This window comes from Oncorhynchus mykiss, chromosome 11 (assembly GCF_013265735.2).
Source record: "Oncorhynchus mykiss isolate Arlee chromosome 11, USDA_OmykA_1.1, whole genome shotgun sequence".
In the NCBI taxonomy this organism is placed as follows: domain Eukaryota; kingdom Metazoa; phylum Chordata; class Actinopteri; order Salmoniformes; family Salmonidae; genus Oncorhynchus; species Oncorhynchus mykiss.
Window position 1 is genome coordinate 16453816 of NC_048575.1, and position 11029 is coordinate 16464844.

Here is an 11029-nt window from a genome sequence, read left to right on the forward strand (position 1 = left end):
ACACTTTTAATCGAGAGAAGAGGGAGGAGAAAGAGAGGGGGGAGAGTTATGAGAGAGACACAGGAAGGGAGGGACAAAAGAGAGAGGAGAGGGAGAGAAAAAAAGGGAGGAGATGGATGCAGAGAAAGAAGGAGAGGGCAAAGGAGGAAGTGAGGGGCTACAGGCCAAACAGAGCCCCACCCAGGGATCCCCAGTCCCCCAGAGCCCCACCCAGGAATCCCCCTGTCCCCCAAAGCCCCACCCAGGGATCCCCCTATCCCCCAGAGCCCCACCCAGGGATCCCCCTGTCCCCCAGAGCCCCACCCATGGATCCCCCTGTCCCCCAGAGCCCCACCCAGGGATCCCCCTGTCCCCCAGAGCCCCACCCAGGAATCCCCCTGTCCTCCAGAGCCACACCCAGGGATCCCCCTGTCCCCCAGAGCCAGATATCTACTGAACCACTCCATCTGAATCAACATGACCTTGTCACAGTCACACTCTGGGCCTGTATTCATTAAGCGTCTCAGAGTAAGAGTGCTGATCCACGTCCATATACTTATGATCTAAAGGACAAAACTGATCCCAGCAGAACTCCTCCTCTAAGACGCTTTGAGAATACGGGTCTTGTTCCCCTACAAATTCTGCCTTTAAGAAAAATCAGACTGTTTAAATTTAGAGCATAATTCTGATACTCCCTCTTTCTTCCTCAAATGGTGATAGAGGGATGTCTGTTGTCATGGAGATACAGGGAGATTCTGTTTCTGTACCGTCAGCAGGAAGTTAACCTCTAGACAGGGAACACATAGACACACAAAACACCAGTAATGGCTAGTGTTTAAATCAAATGAAATGGTATTTTTCACATGCTTAGTAAACACCAGGTGTAGACTAACAGTAAAATGCTTACTTACAGGCCCTTCCCAACAATGTAGAGAGAAAGTAATAAATAATACACAATGAGTAACGATAACTTGGCTACATACACAGGGTACCAGTACAGAGTGGATGTGCAGGGGTACGAGGTCATTGAGGTAGATATGTACTAATAACTAGGAATAAAGTGACTAGGCAACAGGATAGATAATAAACAGTAGCAGCAGCGTATGTGATGAGTCAAAAAAGTTAGTGCAAAAATGGTCACTGCAGATAATCCGGGTAGCTATTTGGTTAAATATTTAACTAACTATTTAGCAGTCTAATGGCTTGGTGGTAGAAGCTGTTCAGGATCCTGTTGGTTCCAGACTTGATGCATCGGTAACGCTTGCCATGCGTTAGCAGAGAGAACAGTCTATGACTTGAGTGGTTGGAGTATTCAACCATTTTTAGCGTCTTCCTCTGACACCACCTGGTATCGAAGTCCTGGATTGCAGAGAGATCGGCCCCAGTCATGTACTGGGCCTTACGCATTACCCTCTGCAGCGCCTTGCGGTAAGATGCCAAGCAGTTGCCATACCAAGTGGTGATGCAGCCAGTCAAGATGCTCTCAATGGTGCAGCTGTATAACTTTTTGAGGATCTGAGGGCCCATGCCAAATCTTTTCAGCCTTCTGAAGGGGAAGAGGCGTTGTCGTGCCCTCTTCATGACTCTGTTGGTGTGTGTGGACCATGATAGATCCTTAGTGGTGTGGACACCGAAGAACTTGAAGCTCTTGACCTTTGTCTTGCTGACATTAAGGAAGATGTCGTTGCATCACACTGCCAGGTCCCTGACCTCCTCCCTAAAGGCTGTCTTATCATCGTCGGTGATCAGGCCTCCCACCGTCGTGTCACCGGCATACTTAATGATGGTGTTGGAGTTGTGCACAGCCACGCAGTCATGGTTGAACAGGGCGTACAGGAGGGGACTAAGCATGCACCCCTGCCGGGCCACTGTGTCAAGGGTCAGCGTGGCGGATGTGTTGTTGCCTTTCCTCACCACCTGGGGGTGGCCAGTCATGAAGTCCAGGATCCAGTTGCAGAGGGGGGTGTTTAGTCCCAGGGTCCTTAGCTTAGTGATGAGCTTGGAGGGCACTATGGTGTTGAACACTGAGCTGTAATCAATGAACAGCATTCTCATATAGGTGTTCCTCTTGTCCAGGTGGGAGAGGGCAGTGCAATAGAGATTGAGTCATCTGTGGATCTGTTGAGGCAGTATGCAAATTGGGGTGGGTCCAGGGTGTCTGGGATGATGTTTTTGATGTGAGCCATGACCACATTTCAAAGCATTTCCTGACTACAGATGAGAGTGCTACAGGGCGATAGCCATTTAGAAAAGTTACCTGGCGTTCTTGGGCACAGGGACTATGGTGGTCTGCTTGAAACATGTAGGTATTACAGACTGGGTCAGGGAGATGTTGAAAATGTCAGTGAAGACACTTGCCAGCTGGTCAGCGCATGCTCTGAGTACGCGTCCTGGTAATTTGTCTGGCACTGTAGCATTGTGAATGTTAAAGTGTTTAAAGGTCTTACTTAAATCATCTATGAAGAGCGTGATCACAGCTGGTGCGTAAACAGCTGGTGCTCTCATGCACGGTTCAGTGTTGCTTGCCTCAAAGCGAGCATGGAAGGCATTTAGCTTGCCTGGGAGGCTTGCATCATTGGGCAGCTCGCGGCTGGGTTTCCCTTTGTAATCTGTATTTTTTAAGTGTATTTATTTCACCTTTATTTAACCAAGTAGGCCAGTTGAGAACAAGTTCTGGCCAAGATAAAGCAAAGCAGTGTGACACAACAACACATGGAGTTACACATGGAATAAACAAATGTACTGTCAATAACACAATAGAAAAGTCTATATACGGTGTGTGCAAAAGTAGTAAGATTAGGGAGGTAAGGCAATAAATAGGCCATAGTGGCAAAATAATTACAATTTAGCAATTAAACACGGGAGTGATAGATGTGCAGAAGATGAATGTGCAAGCAGAGATACTGGGGTGCAAATGAGCAACAACAAAAAAATAACAATATGGGGATGAGGTGGTTGGGTGGAATATTTACAGTTGGGCTATGTACAGGTACAGTGATAGGTAAGCTGCTCATCAGCTGATGCATAAAGTTAGTGAGGGAGATATAAGACTCCAGCTTCAGTGATTTTTGCAATTCGTTCCAGTCATTGGCAGCAGAGAACTGGAAGGAAAGGCAGCCAAAGGAGGAGTTGGCTTTGGGGATGACCAGTGAAATATACCTGCTGGAGCAAATACAATAGTTGCAAGCCCTGCCACATCTGACGAGCGTAGTAAGATTAGATCTTAGTCCTGTATTGATGCTTTGCCTGTTTGATGGCTTGCCGTAGGTCGTGGCAGGATTTATTATAAGCATCCGGATTAGTGTCCAGCTCCTTAAATGTGGCAGCTCTAGCCTTTCGCTCAGTGCGGATGTTGCCTGTAATCCATGGCTTCTGGTTTGGATATGTACGTACGGTCACTGTGGGGGATGAATTTGTCGATGAACATATTACATATTACAGTCTGTGCTAGTGAAACATACAGTTTACATACAGTATACAGTTTACAGACCATTTATATATTTTGAGTATCTTCATGGGCGTTGTGTAGGATTTTATGTTTATCTATTGGAACGCCGTATGTTCGTGTGTCTGTGTGGGTGTGGGTGTGTTTGTGTGAGGTAGTGGAAACCCTCTGAGGAATGATGTGTGTGTTCCTGTGCAGATGTGGTTGCCAGGGGAGCAAGGACAGGACATGCTCTAATCACCACGGTGACCAGCAGCTGTAGGCTCTTCCTGGGCAGACCTTCCTCCTGTGTGTGTGTGTTTAGACTCCTATGAGTTCCTCTCTCTGTCCATTCTTCAACTCAGTGGCCTGTGAATGCTTGGGTATGTGTTTCTCTCTGTCGTCGTTTGTGGATGTGTGTGTGTGATATGAGGACAATGCTGAAGATGCTTTTGTCTTGGATCAGACACAACCATATACGGGTAGGGCTCTGACAATATGCACACGCAAACACACATACACACACGGTTAGCGTTTGCTTTCCCATACTGACTGTGTTAGTTTCCCAAGCAATTACATTCAGTGTCTCTTTCTTTGGGTGAGGGCAAACATTCTTATTCTATGTTAAGACAAAGGCATGTGTGTATGTGTGTATTTGTGTGTGTGTGTGTGATATAATTACGAGGCTCTGACCTAAGAAGCGCTGCTGGCAACAGATGAAGCGGTGAGATTTCTCTAACAAGAGAGACCAAGAGAGACAGAGACAGAGACAGAGACAGAGAGACAGACAGACAGAGAGAGAGAGAGACAGACAGACAGAGACCGAGAGAGAGAGAGAGAGACAGACAGACAGACAGAGACAGAGAGACAGACAGACAGAGCGAGAGACAGACAGACAGACAGACAAAGCAAGAGAGAGAGAGAGAGAGAGAGAGAGAGAGAGAGAGAGAGAGAGAGAGAGAGAGAGAGAGAGAGAGAGATCAGACTGACAAGACTAAGAACAATAGAGCCAGTGTAGATCACTGCACTGTGGGGTTCCCCCTCTTTTCTTTCTTTCTCTTGCTCTCGCTCTCTACCTCTCTGTCTCTCTCGCCCTCTGTCACTCTCACTCAGTCTATTTCTTTATCACACTCTCTCTCTGTATTTTCTCTCTCTCTGTCCTGCTGGATAACTTGTGTGTTAAATTCTGTGTTCAATTTATTGCACAGATCTGTGAATAGTAGGTGTTTTGAACACGGTGGAGTCTCCACTCAGTCAGAATAGAAGGTGTATTGAACATGTTGGAGTCTCCACTCAGTCAGAATAGAAGGTGTATTGAACATGTTGGAGTCTCCACTCAGTCAGAATAGAAGGTGTATTGAACATGTTGGAGTCTCCACTCAGTCAGAATAGAAGGTGTATTGAACATGGTGGAATCTCCACAGTCAGAATAGAAGCTATATTGAACATGGTGGAGTCTCCACTCAGTCAGAATAGAAGGTGTATTGAACACGGTGGAGTCTCCACTCAGTCAGAATAGAAGGTGTATTGAACATGTTGGAGTCTCCACTCAGTCAGAATAGAAGGTGTATTGAACATGTTGGAGTCTCCACTCAGTCAGAATAGAAGGTGTATTGAACATGGTGGAATCTCCACAGTCAGAATAGAAGCTATATTGAACATGGTGGAGTCTCCACTCAGTCAGAATAGAAGGTGTATTGAACACGGTGGAGTCTCCACTCAGTCAGAATAGAAGGTGTATTGAACATGGTGGAATCTCCACTCAGTCAGAATAGAAGCTATATTGAACACGGTGGAGTCTCCACTCAGACAGAATAGAAGGTGTATTGAACATGGTGGAGTCTCCACTCAGACAGAATAGAAGGTGTATTGAACATGGTGGAGTCTCCACTCAGTCAGAATAGAAGGTGTATTGAACATGGTGGAGTCTCCACTCAGTCAGAATAGAAGGTGTATTGAACATGGTGGAGTCTCCACTCAGACAGAATAGAAGGTGTTTTGAACACGGTGGAGTCTCCACTCAGTCAGAATAGAAGGTGTATTGAACATAGTGGAGTCTCCACTCAGACAGAATAGAAGGGGGCCAAGCAGGCAGAGATTGAATTCTAATTCAGATAAATTCAGTTCCTGAATAAATTATGCTGCCCTATCCTCTCTCTGCTCCTCATCATCAATACTTAATAATCTCTCTCACTTTCTCGCCGCCTTTCTGATTGGTTGTTAGTTAACCTATCACTGTCTGTAGAGCGCCTCATGACCAGTTACCAAAGGACAGTGTGTGTGTGTGTTATGAGACGGTGTCCTAAGGCCTAGCCTAGCGGATGTGTTATGTTCTGCTAACCTAGGCCCAAGTATGTGCATCAATCAGCCCTCTGTGTGTGTGTGAGTGTGTTTGTGTGTGTGTGTGTCCTCGCTTGTATGTGCACTGTTAGTTTGGTTGCATAAGTGGTTTAGGGACACAGATTGCCTGGAATTCCTCTCTCACAGTCCATGGAAGCCACTGCCACACAGAGACTTAGAGCCTAATACTGCATACTGCACGTATGAACGCACACGCACACACAGACACACGCACCCATGGAGGTTTAATACAGAAAGACCAGCTCCAGAGCTGTTAATGCTCTAGTACTTTTGTAGTACTATTGTAGTAATATTGTAGTACTACTTATCAGTCTATTCTTCTACACACTGTATTCAGTACAGTAATGTATTTAATATCTTCGCTAGTCTCACTGTTCAAGGGAAGAAAGTGTGGTTTAGAACTAGTAGGTTAGACTGTCTCAGACTGAGCTGTTTAGTTGTAGAGGTCTGTCCCCCCAGAGGAACCCCGGGACTTATTGTTCTTGTTGTGTGAGGACAATTAGTGAGGTTGCACTCATGGGGAAGGTGATAGGCCTTGCACAACAGCTGCCTGTAATCCCTTCTACGCTGTCATATTCTGAGACACGTGTGTGTGCATTCTTTGCAGTACGTGGTAGTCAGGCATTGGTCCACGTGTATGGTGTGTGTGTGTGTGTGTGTGTGTGTTTCATGGGAATCTCCAGATCACATGATGGAAGCTAAGGGTAGGAGGTTACAGAGGGGTTTAGGGGGGATCCCAGTTTGGATTTCCGGTGTTCCCCCTGACTGAGTCACACACACACACCTCCCTCACATACACTCCAACATGCTCCCTCTTCTTCACTCTTATTTTCACCCACTCTACCTCTGTCTTACACACACACACATCCAGTGCATAGCTGTCTGAAGGACAGTGTGTGATTAGGTATGAGTGAGGCCAAAGCAGTGTGTGTGTTTCTGACTAGCAGACTCAAGGCCCTAGGATGTCTACTGATCCAAAACTTTACCGGAGACCTTACCAGGAACTGCACCGGAAACTTTACCGGGAAGGAGCGGGACTGGGGTTTGTTTACCAGGGCAGGATGCGGGTGTTCCGAAACCCAGGGGGCTGTAAGTACAGGACTGTGTGTGCGGGTACAGTAACGCTATCCTGGAGTGTGTGTGTCAGGTTACCACTATCTGTCCTAAAGCTGACAAGTACTAAAACTTGCCTCTGTACAATGTGTGTATTTGTGTGTTTGTGTATGTGTGTGGCTTTCAGAATTGGCTGTAGAATATTCCATGGAAGATAGAGAACATTCCAGCTAAAATTGTAATTTGTGTTTGTGATGCTGCTGTTCTCTGTGTAGTTCTTTCTCTCTGATCTCGTCTACAGGCTTCTGTTCCTTACAATGATGCTTGATTAGATCTCATCACTTCATTAGCTGAATTAATGTCATTAAATGAATAGGCCTATGCAGCCACAGTGGGATTGAGTTATAGTGATCTTGGAAGGCTGTAATAGACTTTCTCTATGCACACGCACGCACGCACACACACACACACACACACACACACACACACACACACACACACACACACACACACACACACACACACACACACACTGTTTGTGGTGGTATTAAACAGTAATGGTGTGTTGTGGTTGTAGAAGAGGAGAGGGGTTGTGTGTGCGTCTGTCTGTCTGTCTGTCTGTCTGTCTGTCTGTCTGTCTGTGTCTGTTGAGCGCTGGTGTTGCTGACCTAGATGCAGCGCTCCTAGTGGCCGGTGATTTTATTGCAGGAAAACTAAAATCACCTTTGCAACTAGAGGTGAAAAAACACACAGAAACACATACAAAACTCTAGTTCACCATTACTCCACACACAGAAACACATACACAACTCTAGTTCACCATTACTCCACACACAGAAACACATACAACTCTAGTTCACCATTACTCCACACACAGAAACACATACACAACTCTAGTTCACAATTACTCCACACACAGAAACACATACACAACTCTAGTTCACAATTACTCCACACACAGAAACACATACAACTCTAGTTCACAATTACTCCACACATAGAAACACATGCAAAACTCTAGTTCACCATTACTCCACACATAGAAACACATACACAACTCTAGTTCACAATTACTCCACACACAGAAACACATACACAACTCTAGTTCACAATTACTCCACACACAGAAACACATACACAACTCTAGTTCACAATTACTCCACACACAGAAACACATACACAACTCTAGTTCACAATTACTCCACACACAGAAACACATACACAACTCTAGTTCACAATTACTCCACACACAGAAACACATACACAACTCTAGTTCACAATTACTCCACACACAGAAACACATACACAACTCTAGTTCACAATTACTCCACACACAGAAACATATAAAATTCTAGTTCACCATTACTTCACACACAGAAACACATGCAAAACTCTAGTTCACCATTACTCCACACATAGAAACACATACACAACTCTAGTTCACAATTACTCCACACACAGAAACACATACACAACTCTAGTTCACAATTACTCCACACACAGAAACACATACACAACTCTAGTTCACAATTACTCCACACACAGAAACACATACAACTCTAGTTCACCATTACTCCACACATAGAAACACATACACAACTCTAGTTCACAATTACTCCACACACAGAAACACATACACAACTCTAGTTCACAATTACTCCACACACAGAAACACATATAAAACTCTAGTTCACCATTGCTCCACACACAGAAACACATAAAAAGCTCTCCCTCGTCCTCCATTTGGAAAATCTGACCATAACTATCTTCCATAACTATCTTCCTGATGGCTTAATAAGTGCATCGACGTCGTCTTCCCCACAGTGACCGTACGTACATATCTCAACCAGAAGCCATGGATTACAGGCAACATCCACACTGAGCTAAAGGCTGGAGCTGCAGCTTTCAAGGAGCGAGACACTAATCCGGACGCTTATAAGAAATCCTGCTATATGCCCTCAAACCATCAAACAAGCAAAGTGTCAATACAGGACCAAGATTGACTTCTACTACACCGGCTCTGAAGCTCGTTGGATTTGGCAGGGCTTGCAAACTATCACAGATTACAAATCAAATTGTATTTGTCACATGCGCCGAATACACTGTGAAATGCTTACTTACATACAAGCCCTTAACCAACACTACAGTTCAAGAAATAGAGTTAGGAAAGTAATTTTTTTTATAAAAAGTAATGAGGCTAATACAGGGGGTACCGGTACCGAGTCAATGTGCGGGGGCACAGGTTAGTCGAGGTAATTTGTACATGTAAGTAGGGGTAAAGTGACTATGCATAGATAATAAACAGCGAGTAGCAGCAGCGTATAAACAAAGGGTGGGGTGTGTCAATGTAAATAGTCTGGGTGACCATTTAATTAATTGTTCAGCATTCATATGGCTTGGGGATAGAGCCTTTTGGACCTTGTCTACAAAGGGAAACCCAGCCGTGAGCTGCCCAGTGACACAGTGACACAAGCCTACCAGACGAGCTCAATGCCTTCTATGCTCGCTTCGAAGCAACACAAAACCATGCATGAAAGCACCAGCTGTTCCAGACAACTGTGTGATCATGCCGATGTGAGTAAGACCTTAACATTCACAAGTTCGCAGGACCAAATGGATTACCAGGTGCAGAGCATTGATTCTCTTGCACTGGCTCTGTGCGCACGCACACACACACACACACACACACACACACACACACACACACACACACACACACACACACACACACACACACACACACACACACACACACACACACACACACACACACACACACACACACACACACAGACGCTAAGCAGGGTTGGTCCTGGTCAGTCCCTGGATGGGAGACCAGGTGCTGCTAGAAGTGATGTTGGAGGGCCAGTAGGAGGCACTCTTTCCTCTTGTCCCCCCCAAAAATCAATATATCCCAATGCCCCAGGGCAGTGATTGGGGACATTGCCCTGTGTTGGCTGCAGTCTTTGTATAAAAGCATGAAAAAGCACTACATACGCTCACACACACAAATGCATATTGACGCCACAAACACACATTTTGTTGACACACTTTCTCACTCTTCACATACACTGCTGCTACTCTTTTTATTAAATATCCTGATTGCCTAGTCACTTTTTACCCATACCTACATGTACATATTACCTCAATAACCTCTAACTCTGCACATGGACTCAGTACCAGTGCTCCTTGTATATAGTCCCATTATTGTTATTTTGTGTTTACAATTTCCTTTTTTTATTGAGTAAATGTTTCTTTGTTTTTAACTCTGTATTGTTGGGAAAGGGATCGTAAGTTAGCATTTCATTGTAAAGTCTACACCTGTTGTATTCAGTGCATTTGATTTGAGCTGTACATTTTTATCCTGTGATTAAGAGGTGCTACATGAGCAACCTGTCGCCTCTCTCTGATCTTCCATCTGTGGTGTGATTCACTCACTCACTCACTCACTCACTCACTCACTCACTCACTCACTCACTCACTCACTCACAGACACACACACTTCAAACAGACGGAAATATCTCAACACAGTGTGTGTCCAGACCTCTGTGTGTCCAACTGAAACTCCCCTACCACACATCCGGATGGCACTGATACTCATCACGTAAAATCTGCTACACTAGCATGATGTATATCTATGTTCAGTATATGACAAGGTCTATACGGAAGTCCATAAGGGTGCTATAATGTACATACTACATACACTGAGTGCACAAAACATTAGGAAAACCTGCTCTATCCATGGCATAGACTGACCAGGTGAATCCAGGTGAAATCTCTGATCCCTTATTGATGTCACTTGTTAAATCTACTTCAATCAGTGTCGATGAAGGGGAAGAGACCGGTTAAAAAACATTTTAAAGCCTTGAGACAATTCAGCCATGGATTGGGTATGAGTGCCATTCAGAAGGTGAGTGCTTTCAATATCCTTGTGAAGTCCATGCCCCAACGAATTGAGTCTGTTCTGAGGGCAAAAGGCGGTGCAACTCAATATTAGGAAGGCGTTCCTAATGTTTTATACACTAGGTGTATGCTATAATGTACATAATGTATGTTGAAAATGTTCATATGGGTGTTGTAAAAACGTTTGGTTGTATATGAGCTCCATCCTGTTAGTGAGGTCTGGTGATGTGTACACATTTGCATACATAAGTGTGAAATTCCATATTTGGGCTTTGATGACATGAGCTGTGAAACGGGAGGGGGTGGAGC

The 11029-nt window shown here is 44.9% G+C and overlaps 1 protein-coding gene across 3 annotated transcripts in view; it reads left to right on the forward strand.

Annotated features, from left to right (window-relative positions):
- LOC110516493 (ribosomal protein S6 kinase alpha-3) overlaps positions 1-11029 on the forward strand; it is a 33751-nt gene that overhangs the window by 9012 nt on the left and 13710 nt on the right. The window contains exon 1 of one of the 3 annotated variants that reach the window (XM_036935048.1): positions 3447-3885. The exons of 1 other annotated variant lie outside the window; for it this stretch is intronic. In XM_036935048.1, the coding sequence (XP_036790943.1) occupies positions 3817-3885 (69 nt within the window). In that variant the 5' untranslated portion in view covers positions 3447-3816. Of the gene's footprint in view, positions 1-3446; positions 3886-6507; positions 6854-11029 lie in introns of those variants that run through there. One more of the 3 variants, XM_036935046.1, reaches the window with a different exon arrangement.